The sequence below is a fragment of the Notothenia coriiceps genome, unplaced genomic scaffold (genome assembly GCF_000735185.1).
Source record: "Notothenia coriiceps isolate Sejong01 unplaced genomic scaffold, NC01 NC01_scaffold00034470, whole genome shotgun sequence".
Lineage (NCBI taxonomy): Eukaryota > Metazoa > Chordata > Actinopteri > Perciformes > Nototheniidae > Notothenia > Notothenia coriiceps.
In genome coordinates this window covers 236,650-262,911 of record NW_011367171.1, presented here as the reverse complement: position 1 = coordinate 262,911, position 26,262 = coordinate 236,650, and the positions used below count along the sequence as shown (strand labels likewise).

The 26,262-nt window shown below is 40.5% G+C and overlaps 4 protein-coding genes across 6 annotated transcripts; 1 reads left to right on the top strand and 3 right to left on the bottom strand.

Moving 5' to 3' along the window:
• Window positions 1–3,860: 3,860 nt before the first annotated feature.
• s100a10b (S100 calcium binding protein A10b) lies at window positions 3,861–5,510 on the bottom strand. The gene is made up of 3 exons (XM_010790596.1): window positions 5,403–5,510; window positions 4,244–4,398; window positions 3,861–4,127 (listed from the first exon to the last, which is right to left on the bottom strand). The coding sequence occupies exons 2-3, from the start codon at window positions 4,379–4,381 to the stop codon at window positions 3,966–3,968; spliced, it is 300 nt and encodes a 99-aa protein (XP_010788898.1). The 5' UTR covers window positions 4,382–4,398; window positions 5,403–5,510; the 3' UTR covers window positions 3,861–3,965.
• Window positions 5,511–6,835: 1,325 nt separating this feature from the next.
• On the bottom strand, window positions 6,836–8,890 carry krtcap2 (keratinocyte associated protein 2). The gene is made up of 5 exons (XM_010790593.1): window positions 8,716–8,890; window positions 7,947–8,101; window positions 7,675–7,738; window positions 7,468–7,534; window positions 6,836–7,350 (listed from the first exon to the last, which is right to left on the bottom strand). Exons 1-5 carry the CDS (start codon window positions 8,717–8,719, stop codon window positions 7,230–7,232), a joined length of 411 nt encoding a protein of 136 aa, XP_010788895.1. The 5' UTR covers window positions 8,720–8,890; the 3' UTR covers window positions 6,836–7,229.
• Window positions 8,891–9,463: 573 nt separating this feature from the next.
• On the bottom strand, window positions 9,464–11,591 carry tmem107l (transmembrane protein 107 like). Of its 2 annotated transcripts, none has more exons than XM_010790592.1 (5): window positions 11,104–11,591; window positions 10,861–10,928; window positions 10,673–10,773; window positions 10,031–10,127; window positions 9,464–9,880 (listed from the first exon to the last, which is right to left on the bottom strand). In XM_010790592.1, exons 1-5 carry the CDS (start codon window positions 11,188–11,190, stop codon window positions 9,811–9,813), a joined length of 423 nt encoding a protein of 140 aa, XP_010788894.1. In that variant the 5' UTR covers window positions 11,191–11,591; the 3' UTR covers window positions 9,464–9,810. The 2 variants fall into 2 exon arrangements, with proteins under 2 accessions (XP_010788894.1, XP_010788893.1); XM_010790591.1 differs by lacking the exon at window positions 10,031–10,127 and adding an exon at window positions 10,192–10,288 and having other exon boundaries at window positions 11,104–11,586.
• Window positions 11,592–12,017: 426 nt separating this feature from the next.
• On the top strand, window positions 12,018–19,990 carry trim46a (tripartite motif containing 46a). Of its 2 annotated transcripts, XM_010790590.1 has the most exons (13): window positions 12,018–12,105; window positions 12,191–12,263; window positions 13,175–13,433; window positions 13,938–14,088; window positions 14,959–15,157; window positions 15,242–15,388; window positions 15,465–15,560; window positions 16,039–16,292; window positions 16,382–16,503; window positions 16,601–16,930; window positions 17,774–18,003; window positions 18,118–18,185; window positions 18,696–19,990. In XM_010790590.1, the coding sequence occupies exons 2-13, from the start codon at window positions 12,204–12,206 to the stop codon at window positions 19,141–19,143; spliced, it is 2,364 nt and encodes a 787-aa protein (XP_010788892.1). In that variant the 5' UTR covers window positions 12,018–12,105; window positions 12,191–12,203; the 3' UTR covers window positions 19,144–19,990. The 2 variants fall into 2 exon arrangements, with proteins under 2 accessions (XP_010788892.1, XP_010788891.1); XM_010790589.1 differs by having other exon boundaries at window positions 12,018–12,263.
• Window positions 19,991–26,262: the final 6,272 nt, after the last annotated feature.

Genomic DNA, 26,262 nt, shown 5'->3' with positions numbered 1-26,262 from the left:
CACACACACACACACACACACACACACACAGGGGCTAATACACCCACACCAGCAGTGATTCATGCACTGGAAATGTTCCCCCTTTCCAACCAAAATAGTGTTACCATGTCTTTCTCTGAGTATTTCCATAATAAATACAAGGCAGTGTTTATGTTTATGTTTTATAGAGCAAATGTTACCCATGTTGACATGTGTGTGTTTGTGGGGGTATGTGTGCAGGGGGGTATGTGTGCATTGGTGAACAGTGGGAGTAGATAATCTAAAGCGACGCTCTTCATTGAGGAGCTGCTCGGTGAAGCCTTCTGGAGAAAATATGTCAGTGAATGGAAAGTTACAGTCAGCACCCTGCCCAAAGTGGTGAGTGGGAAGTCATAGCTGTGTGTGTGTGTGTGTGTGTGTGTGTGTGTGTGTGTGTGTGTGTGTGCGTGCGTGCGTGCGTGTGTGCGTAATTTGCCTCCATTTCCTGTTTGCCCAGGAGTTTTTTTTTCTAAATCTAAGAAGTTTTGCAAATATCGGCAGTGATAAAACTATCAAAGAAAAATGCTTCATTTAAGGCTAATTTGTTGTCAATATGCAATGTGTGGAACCACCAAATGATGTCATGGTTGTATAGTTTAGTCAATTATATAACTCACAAAGAACATGACAGAACAGAACAACAACAGTAGTAGTATTATTCCTGTAGTTCTACTGCAGCTACAAAGTGATTTCTTTTATTTTCTTAAAACTCTTTCTCTTGAAAAGTTAAGAAGTGAAAAAGAGCTATGAGAGCCAGTTTTAAACTTGGCAGCAGTCATAATCATACATCTGCTTGATTAGAGTCTTCAAGTATCTCAATGTGAGTGCCTCGGCTGTCTGTTTTAACATGTTGGATTTCTGGAGCCACTCCCCGCTCATCCTGCTGAACTGTTGCAAAACTCAGCCTCCATTTTCCACTCGTCTGTACACAGGCGGCAGAAGAGAAACATTTCCCTCCTCTCTTACCTGTTTTGCCCCATGCCAAGTCCCTTTTAGATTAAACCATTCAGCACCAGTCTGCTCTTCACTTTGGCCGTATTACTTTCAATTATTGAATACGATCAGATTCTCCTTGCAGGGGAGGAAAAGAAAATAAGAGACGTAGGATCATGTGGTGTTAATTACAAAAAGTTCATCTCTTCACACTCTGCTGGCTGGAGTTACAGTTTCCCTGTTGGAGCCTTTCTGTACCTCTGCAGTCTGCACCATGAACATGAGCACATGATCTTAAATGAAAGACAAATAACTTAGAACTACCTTCTAAATATTAGTTTTACCATTAAGTCACAGATGTAAATGTTTTCAAGACTTAATCTAAATTATTTATTACAATCTATATGCTGCTATGGCTCTCTTCATTTTAAATAAAACCCACCAGTTAAGCAGAAAGGCAAGCCTCCACCTTTGCAAGTGAAAAAACAACAGCAAAAAGTCGTAAAATATACACTTAAACATAATTGCCATGAATCATACAGCAATGGATGGAATTTCTCAAAATTACCAGATGTGTATACAGGTTTCTCTACATTGTAGTATATACAAACAAAAGGAGGTACTTTTGAAAACATTAACCAACTATTTCAACCCACAGAAACAGCATACCCAAAATGCCTTTTCCACATTTACAGACAGACATTGCGACAGATAGCAAGATAAGTCTCTGACACTGCATAGGATGTATCGGAGTTGTTAGGAACACTGTGTTCCTAACAACTCCTATCCTATACATCATCTGCACACACCACTCTCTGTAAAAAAAAATATATTTTATGTATGATGTCCATTCAACTGATGTTTTGTGTCTTAAAATAACACAACCTTGACTTAAGCTGCATTTTCTTATAAAACTCAAGAGGTGGAATTAGAAAAAACAGTGGAGCAATATCTGAGTTAAAAAGATTGTTTTTAAAAAAGAGTATTCTGACATCTAGTGGCGTGATAAAGTCCATACTTCCAGCTTAAACGACCAAATCCCAGTGATGTTAAAGGCTGATAGACGAGTTGTGACTATCCCCTCGCCAGAAATATATTGAGTACATTTAGCTGTAACTGTCTTTTTGATATCTAACTTCTTATTATATATTGTGACATACTTACTTACTTGGACCTCTCACATAATTGATGAAAACTATACTTATACATTTACAGGGATAGAAAGAGTGACATGATCAAGTAAAAGTACTGACACCTTGTGGCAATTATACTCAGGTACAGTTAATTCACTGGCATGTATACAAATATACCTATATAATGTCAAGAGCAGGCCATTTAAATTTGGGAAAAGGGAAGAAATGGAAGAACATTTTTTTATATGAGATGAAGTATGAAACTACTATCAAATCAAGATAACCTAAATGACAACCTCACAACACAGAGGTCACATTTTTTAGCCAAAAATGTCATGTGGAAACATTTAGTTCATCCTGAAATAATCATTACAAAAGTATTTATTGTTGATTAATAAGTAATTTGCTGATACATGACTCACTGTGATCTGGGGAATAGCGTTAACCTCTGCTCATGTTATGACCTGTAAATAAGTTCCTTGTTTGCATGTTAACAGAAGGGCTGGTGACTCTACCCTCATATATGATAGGTAAGGTCATTTTAGAAGTCGCTTATGCTGTTTTTATTGACAAAGAAGTGAGGGTAAATTCTGCTTTGTATACCTTTTAAAAATGTAGCGTGACCCACCAGATCACAGTGAATACTTATTTATCATTTATAAAGATTTTTTTTTGAATATTTCATCAAGTATGTTCACTTTCCACTTATTGGTATGTTAATGAGTTCATTATTTAGCCCTATTAAAGGCCTATAAATGACTTATGACCGATTCTATTAAAAAAGTTTCTGGAAAAGCATCGGTGTCGCTTATAACAGTAACGATCACATTATCACATTATAGACCCTGCAATCAAAACAGCTAAACAGCCTTCAGCCATCATTACTTTTACCTGTGCTTTTCCTCCAAGTGACAAATACTGCTTTTATTTATTTTCTTGCCATACTCTCATGACAATGTTATTGAGATACTGTAGCACAGGTGTGACACCTAAAATAATTAAAGGCATGTTTCCTTCCCTCTGAAATGTATTTGAGAGTCTGGGTGTGTTCAACAGTGAGATCTCTCTGCTGGTGATGCCAACGTTCCAAAGAACCAGGCTGAAAAGACAGAGAGTGTTTTTGTAATCATTAACCAAAGGCTTTGAAATATTCTTTCCTTGAAAAACTTGGATCACGATTACCTGCTATTCAAATCTCCCTTATACTCCTCACACAAGGTCTATGGTCGATGTGCAATTCCATTTGACCTTCCTTTTAGCTACTCCATAATACTTATTTTAGAATTCTGTGTTGGTTGGTGCAATGTTGTTTTCAAGGACGTCCATTTAAGTGTGTGTGTGTGTGTGTGTGTGTGTGTGTGTGTGTGTGTGTGTGAAAAATATAACCAAAGAATGTGCAAGAAAGGAAACAGGATCATGAATTTGGAATCTAAATTAAAGAAGCATGCTTGCAAAACCCTAACTCATGCCATAACGGAATGTGGTGCTGCACCCAAGTTCATCTTGAGACATCTGAGTACAGCACATTCCCGTATTGAACCATTTAAATACTGTATAAAATCTGCTGCCTCAAGGGAACATTGATATTTACGGTTAAAATGATGTATCTGAGATGTGAACTCCTCAATATTCTCTGGACTTTCTGAGGTATATGTATCTGGCATTGGGAGAGCTCTTTTTGACTGTAATGTTTTCCATGTATAACCATAAGAAAGATTCCATGAATAAGGTTGGAAAAGTGCTTTGTTCACGACATGCTCAAAAACAGACAGGAGGTAACATCTTGTAAAAGGTTTTTACTTGGGGATTATGTCCCACATTAGTGATTCATGTTCTACTCTAAAAACGTTCAACATCATAATTCTTCCTTATATTTTCCCATCACTTCTTGGTCTTCTTCTTTTCGTGGAGCATGTAACACTTCTCACAAGCCATTGAGAGGCCGACGACAAGGGGAAGAAACTCTTCAAAGTCCAACTTATCATCTTTGTTTTGGTCCAAATCTTTCAAAATGAAATCCACAGTTTTGGGGTTCTGCTGGGTCTGAAAAAACATTAGCAAAAGAGACACGTTCAGGGTGCAAAGTTAAAGTGAGTACAGTTACATAGGAGTACACCAGGGATATAGATGAGATTTGATATAAGGAAGAGGATTCTTACCTTCAGAAAGGTTGGCAACTCATTCTCCATCAGTTTTTTTAGTTCTTTCTTGCTCAAGGTCTTTGCATCACCGTCTTCAATAGAATAGCGGTGGAACACCTTGATCAGACTCTCCATGCAGTTCTCTAATTCAGTCATGGCTGCGGAAGTGTGGGCTGAAAGGAGGAAAGATGATACACATTTTGACATTGCACATGAACTTCAATGAAGGATAAGACTGCAGTAAAGCAGTACACTTAATTACATTGTAGGCCTACTTTAACTAAGTATTACATGTTATGCTACGTCACACCCTTCATTACAATTTAAGATGTTATAATGGATAAATATAAGACTGTATTGATCCCTGGTTCAACTTCTCTGCAGTATGGAAAAATAAAACCACACCCCTTTTCCAGCTGCGCCATAGTAATGTTCATATTAATGTATCAATTATTATAATTCGGCAATACAGCATTATTCTGAAATGGGCTATTCTGCATTAAGAGTTACATTACATTACATGTCATTTGTTAGACGCTTTTATCCAAAGCGACTTACATACATTCAGTAAAAGAGTTATTGTCCTTACTGTTCTTCTAACTAGGATTTTGAATACAGGACTTCTAACAGAGGATTTCTACAGTGTGCTACCTTTGCTTAGACAAATATATTAAATTTTTGTCCACCACTGAGGTTACTTAAGCCAAAACTAACATATTGGTAAGTGGAAAAGTGGGCGTTGGTCTTACTGGAACTCAGAGCAAATTCTTCAACCATTAGACAATATTTTCTGGCACATAAGCCAAAATCCTTATCTCAAGCCTCCCACTCTTCCTCTCCCCTTCCTTCAATTGAACCATTTCTGGCTGAGTTCCAAAAACAAACAAAACCCCGAAGATCTTAAGAATAGACGAAAAAGAAAAAGGAAAGTCGTGCATAAAGCGCCAACAACGCCCAAGCTCACCAATGAAATATGTTGAAATAACAGACTAAACTTAAAGAAAAATAGTTTTATGTAGCCACATTTAAACATAGCCTTAAAAGACATGGGCGACCGAGAAGAATAATCTTTAATCTTCATAAAAGATTTTGAGATTTCGTCAAAACTAGCAATTTAAGAACACGAACAACAGTGGAAGCAGATAAGTACGTTTTTGAGCAATTAAAACAAACTTACCAGGAAATCAAGAGGCAGAAAGTGTAGTTTGAGAGTCAGTGAAGAGTGCAGACGCTCACTGGATATGTGTTCAACAATTTATAGTCCGCTGGGCAACGCCCAATATGATGGGAGGGACAGAGAGAAAGAGGCAGAGAGAAAGAGGGAGCTAACTTAAAAAGCCATGAGCAAATACTATCCAAGTGTTCCCACAACTCTCGCCACAAGAAATACAGAGATGCATCTAGTAATGCTACTTACTGTTCATATATATATTTCCTTTAGATTTTTCAAGATAATATTATCTTTAGAAAAGTTCAAGTCCAATTCCCAAATCAGGAAATCTGCGTAAGACAATCAGTTATTCAAAGTTGTTGTTGTTGTTTGAATCATGTTTAAGGTGGGTAAAGCACAGCGCAATGAAGCAGTTCTGCTGAATGACACACACATATACTATATTTGCTGGGACATGCTGTGTACGAACAAGCCCGAGCCTCTCATGCCATGAGTCTCGATCTGTTATTGGCAACATAACGGTATTACGCATTTAAAAAAGACATACTCGTACTTGTTCTCCTCTGCTTTCGAATAGCCAACTCGCATGAATTAATTTGTGATGACATAGATTAAAACAAGGTAGAAAGTGATGTCTTTAACCATCTCTATCTAAAGCCTTCAGTTTATCTAAGGAAGATCCTTCATCAGGCACGCCCTGTTCACAGTCCAGAAGCACCATCCTACGGTCTGATGGCAACTGAGCAGCTTTACTAGAATTGTTCTTTAGTATAACTTGAGATCCTCAGTGATTTCATCTTTTTTAATTTTATCTTGTCAATCTAATATTTTGTCTAACCTTTTGGCATTGATGGCATGTTGTACTTTTCACCACCCTAAAGAATATCACTTCAATGTTCAACGTCATCACTTACCTGTCTTTGAGCAAACAGTGAAGTCACTGACAACAAGTAACTACCTGTCCACATGCCAGGGTGTTACACTGTCCCCACCATGGCCATATCATTTCAAATCACAAGTTAGCATTCTCAGTGAAAACATGAACTTTTGATAGACTAAACCATATGCTGTGTCAGCCTGTGCGCATTACAATTACACATTCCATATTTATATTTTGTAATAATACAATTACTCTAAGACTTTTGTGAATCATGGCAGTCCTGACATTACACATTCACACACATGACAATCATAACCGGTTTACTTATCATCATCAAGCATCGATGGTATGGTTACTTTGTGGAACACTGTTGGCAGAAGACCAAGACAAACTGAATATGTGTCTCTCCCTCCCCTGCCTTTTCTTAAACAGCATGTCAGCTCACAGATGTTTTAGGATATCATCACACCCACCTGAATACATACACTAAACTACATAAAATACACAGCCATTTTCTAAGTGCACAAATGTGGTTTGACAAAATTAAAACACCTTAAAAGTCTTTTTAGAGTTTAATTACAAAATGAATTAAACAAAAGAAGCAACTTGATGTGCTGATGAATACACAGGTTGGGATGTTTCAATCTCTTTGCAATCAGTGTAAAACGAGTGCTAAGGAAAAGGTTATCAATGGAATGTTGACAGCTATTTGGCTTTTTGTTATGACCCTAAGCACGAGATCATTGTAAAAAAAATAAGGACTATGACTGACTTGAAGTCATGGGACTGTTTGTTGCTTTCCAAATAATCTTTAAAGATTCTGCTGAAATACACAAAGGGTTATGGATTGAAGACAATACTACAAAATGTGCAACTTCTTTGTTGCACTGGGCCATCAGCACCTGGGTAATATTAACTGATTCACTGGATGCAAGTGGGATCCAACAGATTCATCAGTTCTTCCTTTTGCCCTTGCTGGCAGCCTTGGCTGCTGTTACCGCGGGAACAGCGGCTTGGTAGAGCGCAGCAGATACTTTGTTGATGTAGTACACGGCAAAGAGGGAGAATATCAGGCTGGAAGAGAAATAAGAAGAAAAAGCAATATAATCAAATTAATTTAGAGACTACTTTTAACTGTGTTTTATAAAGCTGATTATGGTCTTTGTGATCTGCAGAGGTATTGTCACATACCATGTGGTGACACAGACGCGGTGTACCAGTCCAGAGGCAAACAGCGATAGGCACAGGCACACCAGAACTGGAAGAGATAATACATAACCAGTTAGGATATATGAAAAGAGAAATATTTGGATATGTATTATGTCAGCAAAATAGAAATAGAAAAAAGACACACTGGAGTGACGACAGGAGTCTGATTTAAGTGTTGTCATTACTTACTCTCTGGGAATATCTTGGCTTGGAATCCCTTCCCAAAAATCAGATTTTCCAGATTATTAAATGCCTGGATATAAAGTTAAGGGGAATCTCCTCAGTGGTATCTGTGTATGTACATGCATACAGAAAACAGGGAACACAGAGAAATGGTGTACGTTTTTGCTGCAATAGTATTGGGTGATTACAAAAAGTTACATTTAAACAAAGCATGAAGTAATAAAGATTGTTGCAGATTAGTAATTGACAACAGGGATTGAAACAGGTCAATAGGATACAGTGAGGGAGCAGATGAAGAGGACTGAGCCCAGGAAACCCCCCACGATGGTGAGCCACTCAGTGGATCCCAGCTGCTTACTGAACATCTGCATGCCAGCAAATACCAGCACTGACAGCAGACTAGACAGCACTAGAGAGGTGCCTGTGTTCACTGCTACAAGACAAAGAGGAATAATTCAAACAAAAATGTTAAGACAATAATCAAGGAAGACAATGGCTTATCTAAAAATAATTGGAAAAGTATGCTGGAGTTATACACCGGAAGAGGCAGGACACTTCAGCTGCAGCTAAACTGATTGTATTTTTCTCTGATAGCAGACAAAGTACAGGTAATAACAATACAATCAAAAGTGAAAACAGTACGTAGAGTACAGAAGTATAGCTTTGACTGCTAAACTAGTTCGTTTCAGCTAGTAAAAACACTAATATAATCGAACTCGTTATAACGTAACGCCACGTCAGTGTTCGTTCATAAATGTTTCCGTCAGATTGCTGCTAGCTATAAGCTAAACAACCGAGGGTAGCAGCAAATGTATACGGCTGATGCAGCTCTCTACATACATAGTGCAATAAAAAGTGTGACTCATGGCAGACGTATAATAATGCATTCGTTAAATAAATAGCTCCTAATAAAGTCATCTATTTCTAAACGTTAACGTTAGCTAGCTAGCTAGAACACAGAACTAGGCACTAATAAACAATGTATCTTCGAATACAAACGCACTTGTTGAGTTGACTTGAATGATAAAATAATCATGCAATACATACCCATATTTCAATGTTTAATTAGAGTCCGTGTAAGGAAACAGAGGTGAATTAAGCACTTGGTTGTGCCAGCTAACTTCCCCGGCTCTAGGAACTAAAAACCCTCTCCACCCGGTCCAGATTACAGGTGGGACCAGTGGGCGGAGTCTTGAGAGAGGCAAGAGGAACCTGTTGTTGTGCTGGTTAGATTTGTATTGTTTTTATTTTATCTGCTGAATAAAACGCCCTGTAAGTCTCGTAACACCTGGTTCTTATTTTTCATATTAACTTTTTTTACATGTACACAATCGAAAATTCAATAATGAAAGCCCTTTATTTTGTTTGCTGACACATTTGAACCGTAAATTAAACCATGAATTCCTGCTATAATAGCAAAGCCTGTACTGCAAATGAGTGTATTACCATTAGCATCTTCAAAAAGGTTTCGTTCGGCTATTTAGTGGCTTTTAAAAAAAAATAGGATACCCATTTGCTGTAGGGAAACAGCATATAGAAACTCTGCATAATTTTTTTTATGAATATATTGTAAAATCATTAATGTGATGCTTTCCATCATTTACAAAAAGGCTCAGGCTGTTTACTATACCAAAAGCTCAACCTTTCAAATGCGTAAATGGGTATTACATTTGAGGGCCTGCTAATTTGGGTGAAGAAAGCAGTATTTCTACATGCTGTGAAAAAGATGTCCCAGAGAGGCAAAAATAAACACAAATGCCAAATCGTTTCATAGCAAAAATAATTGATGACCATCAACAGTTTGAGAAATAATTTATACAAAATGTATTTGGCATTATAATAGCATTCGAGACCTTCCATAGGAATTTGACAGATAGCATGCAAACATAAAACCACATCAATGTTTACGGTTAATAAAAACCTAAATGTATAAAAATATAAAACGACAGACAGAGAGTGGCCTGTATATCCCTTTGATGTATGTTGGTGCACTGTGTTCACATAACTCAGTAAAACACCGTTTTTCAGTTCATTCCTCTGCACATTATCATTGAATCACAGACCCTCTGTAGCTACAGTGTCTGTTGATACAGCGAGGCAGTTGTCCACATCCATACTCATTTGTAGCTTCAGGAGTTTCTTTCATAATGGCTTCTTCTTCAGTCCAAAAACAGCTATAAACAGAAACATCTCCACGAAGGCAGGTAGCACACTAGTTGGGAGAGAGAGACAGAGAAATGTAGGGAGAAGTGCAACAATGAGGACAGTGCCTGAAGACATTTATACTTACTGATACTCAATTTTATAGAGACACTGAATTTGCTTTCTGAAAAGCTGATACATCATCTGAACACACACCAACCTGCAGATGGCAAAAATAACCCAATAGGTCCAGCATTCCCACTTCTCAATTACAAAGAAAGACAGGGATACGGAAGCGCTGCAGTGGACAGCGAGTGCTGGGTGTAGTTACTGTCACGGAAAAAATACTCTTTTTGGGAAAACGTTTGGGTATACACTAACCTGCAAATGGCAAGGATCCACCAGTAGATGTCACACTCCCACTGCTCAAATAGAAAGAAAAGCAGAGCCACTGATGCACTGGCATGGGCTCCTGTTGCTAATGTAGACGAGGAGGCGAATAAACCGAGGTTTGAAGTCATGGAATTGTAACTGACAACTAGAATTACTTTTAATATATCACTTGTTCTAGTTTTTATACTTACTTGACACCAATTCGCTGGCTGTCTGTATTTCTAAAATTGTAAAATCCCACCTCCCATCCTTTGTCCAGGAGACAGATGCCAATGCACTTGCTGCTGTAATCTCACAGCTTCTATTTGTTGTGTGCACATTATTATTATTATTATTGGATGATAACATTGAATATATACATATCTCTTTATTTGACTTTCATAAGTATCTATCTTTATTTGAGTATTAGATTGTCTTATCTTATGAATAATCACCTATGAGGGACCCACATTATCAGTGTAAAGGATACACAGGAGACCTTGGCTGCAGTTGAACATGGACACTCCTGAGAAGAACCCAGCCAACTCTACAGCAAAGAGACCGAGGGTGACGGCCAATCCCACCACCAACCTTAGGCAAAGAGAGACATATTAGAGGGTGTGTGTGCATGTGTGTGGCCAGTTATGTCTCTCTTTGTGTATGGGTTTGTCTTATTACTTCATGTCTTCATCGTCATACTGCTCTTGCGTGAAATCCAAAGGCAAGCAAGCCTTCACGTTGTTTTCCTGTGAAAGAACATTTCAGACCACTTAGCATCGAAAACACTTACAAACAAGTGGAGAAACTTTGGAGAATTGAAAGGATATTTAATGACACACACACGTATTTGTTATCATTAAAAACACCTAACACTATTATCTGAATGTCAACCAATGTGTTTACAAAAAACGCTTTACTTACCCTCGACCAAAAGATTGTGATAACGATGACAAGGTGAGCTGTGAGAGTCAGGAACCGCGCAGGGACGAGACTGCTGACAGCCGACATGGTGCAACTATAAAACAACCAGTAACTTACACTAAAATACGATGGGCAAACGAATGCAACGTTATTTACCGGTTTGTAAACGTGCCTAGCTAAACCAGTGTTAGGATTAGCTTAGTTTGCTCATTAGCATTTAGCTGAGGTGTGATACTTAAGGTAACTTTATCAAAGGCAAACCATCACTACAGCTCGCCACTGAACGTAGACTAATAGGTTTTAACAAACATATCGCTACTTCAACTTATATTTAGCTAAATACATCAGCACACCACAGATGCAAACCGACGCTATTGTGCTTTAAAGCGGTTGCTACAACAACCGATATAATCCGGTGCATTAGTAAATACAGTCCGGTTTAACCAACGACCAGCCTCCAAAGGTTCCTGACACGGACAACAATTGAGGACTGCTAATGTTTTTTTACACAACACTGCCATCTAACGGTACTACGAAAACTAGGCCACAAATAATTTGGCATTTGGACATGTTAAGAGACACGTACCTCCGAAAACAGCAACCATAAGGTTTATTTGGACAAACTGAGCTGCGTATTAGGGCTGCTGTAGTTGGGAGAAAACAAGAAGGAAGCGGAAACGTTTCAAACATTGTATATTTAAACTGTATAAAGAGAAATGGCGCTTAATAAATAATACATCTTATATAACCTGTTCAATTAAAACTAGCGATTGCTGTCAAATAAAACTAATAAGATAGCATTTCAACATGTGTATTCCTTGTGCATTGCGGCTGTGATATAGCCTATCTTAAAATCGGACCTTTCCAAACCCCCCCACCCCCCATCCCCATCCTATTCCTCATCGAGCGGCTCTGAGACAGACAGAAACACAGTGTGCGCAACAGCAGCACTGAAACCAGCCACAGCAGATCTGTTGTCCGCTTCACCATCCGAGGCCCATGGTCGGCTTTTCCGTCTGTACGACTGACATCAACCTGCACCTGCCTTTCCCCAGAGATAACAATCATTTTACCTTTTGTTTCGCAGAGCTCTGGCAGCCATGGCAGAAACGGAGTTACAAAGCTTTACCTCTATCATGGACGCTTTGGTTCGCATTAGTGTGAGTATGACTCTCATTTCTATTATGTTATTTATTTAACCCACGTGTGCGTAGTGTAAATGTTTTGTGTAAATGTTTTAAATGTAAAAAGAGCACATCATTTGGCCATATATCCTTTTCGTATCCATATGGATGCACAGGTTGTGTCCGTAATGAAGGAATATGATGCATTTATTTCGTTACAGTATATTTTGGCAACAATCCAATCAAAGAGAGGTTTGATTTTCAGCAAAGCTAGCACTGTGGGTGGAAACATAAAAGCAAGGCCACAACAACATATGCACAAAGCCCAATCTTTGTAAAGCATGGATATTTTAATCATTATTAATCCACAAAATATGTTGCTAACAGCAGTAGCTGAAATGCTTACGTGCCACATACGATCAGAAACTAGAGATGATGGCGTTGTCATAGAAACGGGATGCTGCGTTTAGTAGCTTTAACACCGGAACAGGGCCTCCTCCACAACCAGCAACACTTAAAAAACGAGGCCTGAGCAGCAACAACCGAGAGATATATTCATTGTGAGTTGAACATTTCCCCTTGAACACGCCTCATAGTCAGCTCCCAAAGCATCCTATGCCAGAATTTACATATTAAGGGTTCAGAGGGAAGGGGAGGCTAGCTGACAATATTGAATATCAAAGCAGGTGGGCTAACAATTGAAATCAGGCAATGCTATTTTGTCCTTAACATTTGCCCCTTTTTGGCTCTGTACATCGGAAATCCACCTACATAACCATCTGCTTCTGCTCCCCTTCCCGCTCTTGACACCTACATATCTCATATACATTCTTTTCAGGTCACAGCAGGAGGTGCAGAATGTAAATAGCCAGCTTTATTTTCTCTAGTGACTCAGCCTTTATCGATTTAACACCTCACAGTTCTCTTCTTGCCTATTTCCTCTCCAGTCTAACATGAAGAGTATGGAAAAGGAGCTGCGTTGCCCGGTATGTGATGAGATGGTGAAGCAGCCCATCCTTCTGCCCTGCCTGCACAGTGTGTGTCTGCTGTGTGCGGCAGAGGTGTTGGTACAAAGAGGTTACCCTCCTCCAGACCTTCCTCCAGAGCCCAACTCACCGGCCTCAACACCCAACACTCGCTCCCCTCGACAGGCACGAAGACCAACACCCAGAACGCCCGACCGCCTGGAACGAGTCCTCAGAACAGGTGCAGAAAGGATGAGGAGTTTACTTGTATGGGTGTTTGGTACAGGAAGCTGATGGGCATTTCAAATGGCCTTGCAGCTTAACATGCAATTAGCTTCGAAAATGAAACTGAATGATCTCAGTATTAAGTCATATTAGAGTGACATCATCATTTAAAAACAGCAAACTGGGATATGATGCCACTGACCAGTTTGAATCTGACTTAATTGATGATCTTGCTGACAAATCAGTATCCTGCTGTGCATCCAGGGCTTTATGCATTCATCTCATAACTTATTTAAGTGCATGTAGAGCAATGGCCATCGTGGAAAAGAGGGAAGCAGGCAGCAAGGTTCTGTTGAATATAGGTTAAACAGTGTTTCCTCCATAGTGAGCTAACCTATTTATTTATCACTGTGCTCTATTTGTATTTAATTGAGGGAAAATTTAGTTCTGCTCTTTTTTTCTCCTCTATTTATCCATCCATGACCATCTCCCTTCCTTTGCACCTGCGTCCTTCCCTCAGTGTGCGGCACATACCCAGGGCGGAGGCGGAAAGAGACGACCCTTCCCCCCATGTTGTTCCCGTGTCCTTCCTGTCAGCAGGACGTGGAGCTCGGAGAGAAAGGCCTGACAGACTGCCTCCGCAACCTCACACTGGAGCGGATTGTGGAGAGGTTCGCTTGCACACAAACATCATAAATCTAGTATATACTGCAGCAGAGAGAGTGTAGTCGGGTGTTGTAGTCAGAGCTGATGGTGCTGGCACAAACATGACTTGTGGTGTGTTGTTATCTCATCCTATGATAATGTTTCGGCATGAGCTCATTAACAGAAACTATAAATAAAGAAAAACGTTTTTAACAATCCTGCAGGTAATAACGAACGGCAGCGAAGGAAGGGTTTAGTCGATAGTGCTTAATAAACGAGACAGGAAATCACTCGCTGGAAGGAGTTTCAATAATGAATCTTTCCTTTCCTCCTGATTCAAGGCTTACCCTAAGAGCAGAATGCAGGGACAGCTCAACAACTGCAGTGTACTGTAATACAAAACTATGAAAAGACACGCAATTGAACCAAAGTTATGTTCTGGAAATTTAGAAGCAGAGTTCTTCATATCCTTCTTTGATTTGAATCATCCTCTTCTCTTATCAGTTAAAATGTTGGAGATCATAGTGAGAGGAGCTGCTTGGAAAAAATAAGTCTTCTGGGAAGGGGATAGGCACTTTACCAGTTTCACACACAGCATTTTGATGAGTGCAGCTGCTTCCTCCCCAGACAGTGGTTGGGTTGGTCAGAAAAAAAGTGTGACGGTGCATGTTTTACTGCACAGGATGTACTAACAAGGCAGCTGCTGGGGATGTATCCAGGTCAGGCAGTAAAAAGAGTTAGAATCCTAACTACTGAAAAGAGAGCAGGTCAAAATGTGATGTGCTCCATCTTCCCTTTGTTTAGTTTTAAAGGCTCCTTATTGGCTTTCTATTTTTTCTTCTGCAGCATTGCTTTAGCCCAGTTCTTATCTCCTTTTTGCCCTGTCTGCCCTTTAGGTACAGGCACACAGTGAGTCTGGGCAGCATAGCCATCATGTGTGGTTTCTGTAAGCCTCCTCAGTCTCTGGAGGCTACAAAGGGCTGCGCTGACTGTAAGTCCAACTTCTGCAATGAATGTTTCAAACTCTACCATCCCTGGGGAACCCCTCGAGCTCAGCACGAACACATTTTACCCACCAACAACTTTCGACCAAAGGTTTGTCTGTTTTAGTTTTTTGTGGATCAACTAGTAGCTTCCCTTCTATTGTCATTGTGGTTTAAACCTTTTGTTGTGCTCTAGGTCTTGGTGTGCACAGAGCATGAGCAGGAGAGACTGCTGTGGTACTGCCGTGACTGCCAGAAGTTACTGTGCCCACTTTGTAAGCTCCGTCGTGTCCACCATGGGCACAAAGTGTTGCCCATAGCACAGGCTTACCAGGCCCTCAAGGTGAGTCTGCTTCAATCTGTGTTGAGATCTGGAGGTTAGCCACCTTGAAATGTCAACTTCTCTTCTGGTCTTACAGGACAAAGTTAACAAGGAAGTCAACTTCATTCTGGCCAACCAGGAGACAATACAGAGTCAGATCACTCAACTGGAAGCTGCCAACAAACAGATGGAGGTGAACCCGTTTTCAATTATTGCGAAACCCTTTTGTTTGTGTTGGTGCAAGAGTATTCCAAAGAGACTATCCCATGTAACTAGCAGGAACTCTGTGCTGTTGTCTAAACAATCAACCAATACGTTGTTTTTGTATAACGGGGTGAAAGCAGGATGTTGGCTTGAAATGTTAGCTATGTCTCCTTGCAAAATAGCATATGTGTTTAGAACCAATCAACAACATACTGTAGTGGAGAGGAAGCTACTTCTTTTATTGTACTTCAAAACAATGGTGATTCATTCATAGCCTATCCTGCCGGTTTACTGTAACTACAGCTGCAACTTATAAAGGTATAATAAGTTGGCCGTCTAGAGGCCTAGGACTTTGGTGCAATGACACACTTTTGTGCGGGCAATAGCTACAACATTGATTCTGTGTTTATCATTCCAAGTCATTGCTCTTTATCTCAACACGTTCTCCCCTCTCTTTCTCTCTCCAGGCGAACAGCTCAGTGGCCCTGCATCAGCTGACCCACTGTATCAGAGAGTTGGGGGCGGCCATCTCGGAGCGTCAGGGGGCTTTGGCCCTGGCCCTGGAGGGGTCCCGCTTCAGGAAGGGGGAAGCCCTGTCTTCCCAGGTGTCAGAGAGGAGGGGCCTGCTGGAGCATGCAGGCCTGATGGCCTACACACAGGAGCTGCTCAAGGAGACCGATCAACCTTGCTTTGTACAGGCTGCCAGAGTCACTCACAGCAGGTAAAACACAGAGTCAGCTGAATCCTACATTTAAGAGGAATGCATTGGTTAGATATGGTTATCTGACATCTGTGTCTCTCACTCTCCAGGTTAGGGAAGGCCATAGAAAACCTTCAATGTTTCACTCTCTCAGCTGATCCCTCCTTCAGACACTTTCATCTGGACACGTCCAAAGAGGTTAAACTCATCCACAGCTTGGATTTCATACATGGTGGGCACCTTTGTTCCTCTGATATGAACTGTGTTAAAGTATACTGAAATGACTGTAAATGACTTAACCTGCCTCTGTTGTTTTGTCTTCTCCACAGCCCCACTGGCTCCAGTCATCGACACTCAGAAGACACTTGCTTACGATCAGCTGTTTTTGTGCTGGCGCCTCCCTCAGGACTCGGCCCCGGCTTGGCACTTCTCTGTCGAATACCAGCGGCGAGCGGGGGGAGCAGCAGCGACGTGGGGTGGCACCAGATCCCCCAACGCTGCTACATCGTGGCTGCGTCTGGACGAAGTGAGAGGGACCAACGCTGTGGTTGATCAGCTGCAGATGGACAGTGTGTATGTGCTCAGGGTGAGAGGCTGCAACAAGGCCGGGTTTGGAGAGTACAGTGAAGAAGTTTACCTCCATACTCCACCAGCACCTGGTAAGATGTTAAATCCATTATTTTACATGACCAATGTTTTCAATATTACATTTCATTCAATACAAAAAACTCTTGTTTCCAATGCGATTAACCCTAATTTATTTCAAAGAAGTATCGTGTGGGAGTATAAAAGTCTCAGACATTTGAATTTGAATGTATATTTATTATTTAGTGCATAAAACAAGTTGGTTTTGCATTGGTAACAAAGAAAGAACTGTGGTAGAAATGTTTTAAGTTATATTTTTCCAGTAATGCCATTCATTCAATTGATTGACTAATGTTGTTATTTCTTTTCTCTCCATCTCTTTATTTCCTCTTCTCCCACCTTGTTTTTTTATTTAATCTTCTGCACCAACCCTTCTTTTTCTTATTGTCCATTCCAGTTTCATCTCAGTCAGACTCTTTCTACTTCTGTCTTTCTTGCTACAGGTCTGTTATTTTGCGCTTTCATACATTATGCATTGTTTCTTTTTATGGTCCATTTTTCCATTTTGCTGTTGCTCCACGTAAAAGCAGTTTATCTGATTGGTTAAAACAATATTTATGTCAGTGAATGCTACCTTACCTACCCGGTTTCTCGTATTTTCTTCTGCTGTAGAAGCCCCTAAGTCCTACTGTTCCTCTCGAATGAACTTTTTCTCTTGATCTGCCTTCAAAACTTTTTGCGCTCTTCTTCTGTTATGGGTTTAGGCCTGCTGTAGCCTGCCTGTCCCAGCTTCAGGATCTAACCGCTTCTCCCTCCTGACTCCTTTCCCACACCTCCCTTACTGTACATTTCTCTCCTCTCTCCCCCCTCTTGCCCCCCCTTTCCTTCCCTATATCCCTCTTCTTCCGCCCTCTCAGTGTTGAGTTTCTCCTTGCACTCTCGCTGGGGGTTGCACGCTGACAGGCTGGCTTTGGGTAAAGGCCAGACGTACGCCCGCAGTGTGCCAGGCCTCTCCCTCCTGCAGGCCGCAGACCGCACACTCACTTCATGCCACTTGACTTCTGACCTGCTAGTGGGCGACTTGTCTGTCAATCAAGGCAGACACTACTGGGCCTGCTCTGTGGAGCCTGGTTCCTACCTGGTTAAGGTGAGGGGGATGCAGTTAGTTTGGTATTATAATACGTTGTTGTAATCAGCTTTGTAACACATGCAAAATGGATGAGACCAATGATCTGTGTCTTTCTGATCGTCTGTCTTGCAGGTAGGAGTAGGCCAGGAGGCTAAGCTACAAGAATGGTTTCATCTCCCTCAGGACATGGCCAGCCCTCGGTAACTACATTTTACCCTCTTAAATATTACTACATCTTCGACCAAGATCATTTCTTATGACCACAAATATAATGCACTATACCACTCAAACAGAATGGACCTCTGTCCCATCAATTGGAAGAACTATTGATAGTATAACACTATCCATCTATATGTTTTGCAGCCAGAATTCTGAACCTTCTAGATATATATATAGTATATACATACATACATACATACATACATACATACATACATACATACATACATACATACTAGAAAAAACCTCCCTGTGTGTTCCCTTACTAATAAACAATACATACTCTTAGTAAAACTAATAGTGTATACTCAAAACTATATTACTTTTCAACTCACTAAGAATACAGTGGTTCCAACCGATCTCTAGTAGGGTCATTTTTTTTGTTATATAAAAAGTTGTTGAATTTTCAGGTGTAAAGCTAGAATGAAGGTGTACTTTACATTATTTTACATATCCAGCCTAATGTTTTCCTTCCCTCTGCCTCCCGAAAGCTGTGACCCAGACAGTGGCCATGACAGTGGGGCAGAGGACGGCCAGGACTCTCCTCCCTACTGCTTCCTCACGATGGGAATGGGCAAAATCCTGCTTCCTCAAGGACACGGTCACACTCATACCCAGGGGGACAGCCATAGCCTGGGGGGAGTGCACTCCCATAGTAGCAACCATAATAACCTGCCTCACCCTCACACTGCTCCCCTGCCACCCCGACTGGGAGTGTGTCTGGACTGTGACAAAGGACGTGTCACTTTCTACGATGCCCACTCGTTGCGGATCCTGTGGGAGGCGCACATGGACTGTTCCTCTCCTGTGTGTCCAGCCTTCTGCTTCATCGGCGGGGGAGCCCTGCAGCTGCAGGACCTCGTGGCAAACCGGAGCGTCGAAGAGCCGCCACCACGCAGGGTAACTATCCAAACACGTGCAACAAATCTCAGCAAATAAATAGTGGTGAGGGCAGTTTATGTGCACAGTTCACTCAGTTTTTCTGATGTCTGTAGAGCTAAAGGTGGTTTTTATTCACCACTTAATCTGAGTTCAGAACTAATTGCCTTGAGACCTTTATCTAAATATCAGATGTGCTTTTGCTTTTGCATTTGGCCTGAATATCAAGTCTGACTTTTGGTTATTTGGTTTTCCTGCTTTCTTTATTCTCGATCTTGCCATGCTCCTATGGACTTTGAAGTGATTATAGACTATGCAGAGTTATGTTGGCAGGGTGAGGTAATCCCCTTTAAAAAATGTTTTTCTGTTTGCAGCATAAGAAACAAATCTGCCCTTTTTTACACGTCTTCATTTTTTCCAGAATGACTGGACGAGAATGTTGCATGCAAGTGTAACTAGGATTCCTTACTGGCATATATACAGATAAATGAAGCCTCGTAAAAGCACCTCAGATGTACTGTATGTATAATTTTATAACTTGATTGTTTTATGTAGTCTCAACAAAGTGTTAACGGTGTGTATATAATCCAGTATAAGAGATTGTGAATTTACTGCGGTAGTTAAATTGTAATGTTCTGGAGGCTCACGTCATTATGTCATGTCTCACAATCTGAAAAGTCCTAGGTGGAATTTTATGAAGTTGTTGTTTTGCATTTCAAAATGTGGCATTTCAATAAACACGCTCACAGTTGCCTCAATGTTCTCAGAAGAGATGCTACACTAACAAAAAGGTTCTGAAGAATAATGTTCTCAAAACGCTGTCCGACTTCATAACGTGAATACTTTCCATGTTTCAGATTTTGATAATGCACATGGCCTACTGTCCAGTATTAAAGTGTGATGTTTGCTTGATGTGAGATGTGATTTTAATAGAAATGGATGGATAAAGTAGGCTAATGAAAGAGGTCTATTTTATGGGCTCTGAATGACTTCAAAATGTTTTTCTATAGCTTTGTTTTTGCTACGTTAGTTGACATTAGCTTATTATTACTAATACTCTAGCTGATCAAGATGTATTTTTGGAAAATATAAGAGCCCAGTTATGTATCATTTCAGTGCAGGAGATTGTCTTTATTGCAATATTTAAAAATCAACTGGCTTAGAATGTATTTTCATATACATTGTGATTCTCTGGTGTATATTTGAACCCTGGCTGTGACTTGTGTGTGTGTGTGTGTGTGTGTGTGTGTGTGTGTGTGTGTGTGTGTGTGTGTGTGTGTGTGTGTGTGTGTGTGTGTGTGTGTGTGTGTGTGTGTGTGTGTGTGTGTGTGTGTGTGTGTGTGCTCGTCCTCTCTTGAACGTGGGGTCTAGACTTGTGTTACAGCACAGCACTTGAACGACTTTAGACTGTAGCATCCCAGAAATCAGAATCTCTTCATTTAGATTAAGCCTTGGCTGGCCGAATGTTTCTATCATATCATAAGAAAAACAATAAATGACTGATATCTCTTATACAGAGTCGCTTTGTTTCATAAAGGACCTGTCTTTTATACAGTAGCAATCCTCTCTTTTCTAATTAAGTCTTTTTCCATGATACAGTTCCGACAGAAACCTTTAATTTACCTAATGTCTTCCTGTTTTGTAATTTTTACAGGCTTTTAATTTGTTTCACAAAGTACTTTATTGGTTTTAACATTTTGTTTCTGTCATCACCTCTGTCATTCTGTCACATTTCCTGCCCTACAGCCGAAATGACAAACACGTTTTTGGTCGAATGCAACAGTTAGTTTAATTGCCACAAGCTATAAAGCTGACAGATTTGTATTGACTGTAAACAGAGAACAGATTAATGAAAACAGACTCTCCTTGTTTAAATGTCATGGAAAAACTGTAAGAGTGTGTGGGCATGCCTGCGTGTAAGAGCAAGCGTGCCCCTAATCACTCAAGTGTGCCAGATCTGCATGAACAGCTTAAGTGGATCTTTTGTGCCACAGGGTTTAAATGTAATCAACCCATTTTGTACAAGGCCAACAAACGCCTCCGGACACCTGATACAGAACGACTGCAACACGAAGGTAGGTGAGCCAGTTGGACTGGTAGTAGAAGAACATAGTCATAACAGGCTATTTTCACCCAGACAGAGTGACACATAGCAACAGGGTGAAATAGTTCAGTATGGGGATTGTGTAACAGCACAATGGTTGTATTGTGCGATTTATTATTGTCTTTTAACATCAACAAAGGAGCTGTTGCAATCACACTAGTGTTGGAGCTCTGGAAGAATACACTTTCTGCTAAAGGAGTATGCAATAATACACATGAACCATCAGGGGGCGACATTGTTTGTGCTTTGTCGGTTTCCTGTGTTTTGTGTGGAAAAAGGTTAGTCAGCAACAGGTGCATCACGCATGATGTGTCAACACCGACTTGTCTGGTCACACATTTGTGATGACAGGTCAGATATAAATTAAGACACTCAGCTTCTGTTTTGTTCCTCTGGGCTAATCCTTGCTATTCATTGTTTCACACCTGGATGAATATTTATCTCACTCCCCTCGTTCCTCTTTCCACTATTATATGTAGGCTACCTATTTATATGGGTATCTGACAATGTAGGCTATATCACTCAGCATTCATTTCTGTGTACACGTGCTTGGTGCTTCTGTTCATTTTCATCTGTCTATTGAGAAAATGAACTTGGGGAGGGTCATATAATCACGCTATATTGCATTTACAGCCCATAGCAACTCCTATAGAACAAAAACGACATTAACTCCATATTGGACCCTGATTTTACTCTTTAATCAAACCCCAAGATGTGCCAATGAAAATAAAACATTTGTTTTCCCTCTCTTTAGTCCTAAATCCAACTCCTCAGGGTTGCAGGGTGTTGGTGGTTGCATCATTACTTAGCTACAGCTCAGTTTAGTTTACACTTGTTTACCTGCCAAGACTCCTCCCTATAAAAGTTAAGCCAGTGTTTGCACGCAAGCGTGTTGACTTCAGTTCCACCCAAAATGAAGTATGTTGTGTAATGCTATGGTCCTTGTAAAATGATTCAATGGATGTGTTTATATATTTTTCTAATGATGAACAAGATGGTCAGAAGATAAGATAAATAAGCAAATAAACTACAGTATGTATGGCTACCAATAACGGGGAAAACCTTGGTTCTTCAGAAGAATACAGATGATAGTGAAATAAAGAAATGTTTTACCTATGTTGCTTCAATATATTTCATATATACCATGAACATTTATATGTAATTTTGTAGTAGAAAATCTACTGTCACTGGCTGAGATTGTCTGTTTTAAGTCATTACCTGGGATTAAACCACTTTATTTGAATAGCCAACAATGTTTTTTGTATGTGTTAAAGTTAAATGAAGCCAAAATGCTGCCATGCAGAATAAGTCCCACACACAATAAGATGTAGCAAACTTTTAAATGTGCATACAGTGCAGGAAGCTGCAAAAATGTTTGCTAATGCAAGAAGCACAGACTCCAAGTCCCCTGAACAGCTGTGTCTCCTGTCTTTCCTCAGCACCTCTGCACATCACAGTGGACATGTGTGTTCTGCACACACACCCAGACACACACTTCTCCACAACATTTCATCCGCCAAGTCAATTTACAAGTTCCAGCTATGGTCTACACTTTTTCTGTCAGTACAACTGTCAAACAAAATGGATCTCCACTGCTCACTGAGGCTTGTGGACATCACCAAACACATTTCTGTGTACCACTGCACCGAAGTCCACACACACACTCAAATCAAATCCACCTTATAGTTGCCACTCAAAAACATACAAACACAAATCTGCAGCATGTGTGTGTTTTGGATGGATGCCAAAGTAAAAAGCATGCTCAGACAGCACCAAATCCCCTCAGGCTCTGTGAGTATTTATGGGTGAGTGTGTGTTTCATTTTTAGACTGGAAATACATTAACTTTCCATAAAGTCCTTATATTCGGAACCACCTGTTAGCTTTGATGGTTAACTATATTTTTGGAAACTGTAACCTGCTTTGTGACTGTATTCATTATGCAAGTACAACATGATTTATAGCACATAACGAGAGTAAGAAGAAGTTTGTGACTTGAATGCAAATATAACTTTTGAAGCCAGTTAAATTAAACTTGGAGTTTGTAACATTCAATGCTCTTGTTTTGCGTCCAGTAGTGCCAAGCGCAGTTATTGAACCGTTGATAGGAGGATACCTGACAAATGATTTATATCAAAGGTGAAATGTGTACTGTATGTTCATCCGTGCTGACAGTGTTTTGGTCAATAGCCCGCCTCTGACAGCTTAATTACTAGCTGTCCGTATATCACTCCACTCACTGTTCCCATTCTAAAGGGCGGCAGACGCAGAGGGAGGAGGAAGAAGAGGAAGGAGGAGGAATAGAAGACAGAGACAGGACATACTGAACCACACAATATACTACTTAGGACACACCGGAGGGCTGCCTTTAAATCTATTTCCGTACAGAGCAAAGGTCTAACAGCAACAACTGTTAATAGTAAAAGAGCTGAAAAGTCACATGTTTGAAATTGTTGCGTGTATTAAAAAAAAGTTGTGTGTTACCTTGCATGTCAGCTGTGCAACCACCAGGCTCTGAAGGGGGAAATGCTGTAAACTAAGGTGGGGGAGCTGGTTAAACTGGGAATAGAAAACAACTTGCTACACTGCACATGGTTCTCCATAAATAGCTACAGCAGCAACTGCTTTTACAAACAAGGTGCCTGCACAGACATGTACACCGGTAAAAAGGCCTTAGAGAAAGCTTCAGTGTGAATCTTTATTGGGGACTTTCAGCAAAATCTACCGAACAAGCTTGAATTGAAATAATTCCTGATTGAGAAAGCTTGTGCTGTAGCTCTGCTTATTTGATCGACATAAATCTCAGACTGGCTGACAGTTTCACAAGACAGACCTGATAATCACTGCAGATGATCTGAGTAAGAACATGATGTGAGACTATTTCACAAGAGAAGAATGGAGGGGCCACCGAGTCATTTGAGAGGAATGCAAGTTAAAAGGGGAATCTGACAGAGAGAAAGAGAGGGTAAAAGAAGATATGAGAAGAGATATGATTCAGGATATACAGATAAATAAAAGATATGACAGGGTTCGAGAAGAGGAGCTGACCAAGGGAATAATAAGATAAGACATTTAACAGAGGAGGAGCAATGCAAATGGCTGGGAAGGGTGAGGGTCTGACAGGAAAACTGAGGGAAGCACATTCCTTCTTTCCCTCTTGTTCTCTTCGTAAACAGCAGCTGGGACAGGTGTGTTTTTACTGATGGTAGAAAGTGCACAGGCTGCTGACTGCCCCCAAGAGTGCTGTGTGTATCCTGTGTGTTTATATGCTGAGTATGCACACTGTCTGCAGACTGCATGTTAGCAGAGACTTTGTTGTCTGTAATTACGGAGGAAACAAAACCCATAGATCAGAATTTGGCCATAATGAGCACAAATAAACATCTGAATGCACACATGGTGTTTGTGGGGGAGAGATTGTGGGTGTGTCTGTTAGAGAGAAGGTAGTGTACATACGGTACATACACAGCCTTTAAGGATGTGTGCAGAAGAACAAGAGTCAGCTGTGTGTGTGCTGTTTGAGGAGACAGTCTCTACTTCAGGAAACAGAGGGATCCTGTTTGTGAGTTGAACTCATTGTTCGGCTGATTGACCACCCCCCTCGCCCCCTACTCCTCCACACAGACTCATGTACAAAACACTGGCCCGATGTTACTATTTGGCTGATGAACAAAGACGTGTCCACATCAGGGTAAGGACCGTGCTTTGATTTCCTGCTTAGCATTTAACATGTTGTCTCTTTACAAACCAGAGTTGGGAATGATGGGTGTGTCCGGCCAGTCTATCTGACTCCATGCATTGTCCCTTCAACCCTATTCATGTCTGTCTCTTTCAGTAAACATGATGGACAACACCCAATACTCCCTTATCTTGTCCTGGACTCATGATTCAATCATTTTTCTTTTCTTACCGCTAAACTTCCCCCAATTTAGTCTTTCCTCATGAAGACTAATGCCTATTTACAAGGCCTCCACTTTATCAGACCTAATGAGTCACTCATGTGCACTGTGCTATTCCCGTTCTTTACTTGAACAAAAAATAAATACAAATTTGATCATATTTTTTACAAGAGAAAAAGCCAAATCCATAAAATTCCCTTATCCAGTGACATCTCTACACCTAGTGAACACCTAGTTTACTGGTTGGATTGATAAACACACAGAGGACGTATTCTACTGACTTTGGGGATCCTCTGACTTTACTCCAGTTCCACCAAAAGGGAAATGTATTGACAAATGTTCATGAATTAAAAGAAAAATGTGGTCTGTCTCAGGATGACCTGTATTCTGTTCACCTGTTTATTTCTGACATTTAATCCAGATCCTTTATCAAGACAACATTGAAATGTGTTCAATATTGTTGATTATGATCAAACACTTGATAAGCTAATGACATTACCATCAGCTACACCTTTTGCTAAGTGCCAATTAGTATGTCAGCATGCTAACATGCTCAATTCCAGCAGTCAACATTGTAAACATTCAACCACAACAGCATGTAAGCATTGACCTGAGAATTATGTTGTTGCGAGTATTTAGCCCAGCTAACCACTAGCATGACTGTAGTCTTTTGTTTAAATAAACTTCTGTCATCATGTTACACCAGAACAATACAAAAAGCCAAACCTATATTTCTCCTGGATATTATTTTCTTCTTGTCCCAGGTTTTACCGTTTCTACCGCTGTCTCATTTACACATTCTTCCCTTCTACTTCCTCATCGTCTGCTCAAAAGTTTCCCCCCTTTTTTTTTTTTTTCTTGTTCTCTCTTTCAACTCTAGCTCATTTATCTCCAACTTCCAGGACGTTTAGCCTAGTTTTTCTACATAACACTCAACTCCAGCACAATACAGTGTTGTGTCTGTGTCCTCTGTCAGGGGCAGGCTCTTTGGGCTCAGGAAGAGAGGCCAATCTCGCCAATCTCACACACACACACACACACACACACACACACACACACACACACACACACACACACACACACACACACACACACACACACACACACACACACACACACACACACACACACGATGAGAACCTCTGGCATGGCCTTTCCCACCACTGCCCTCTCTGTA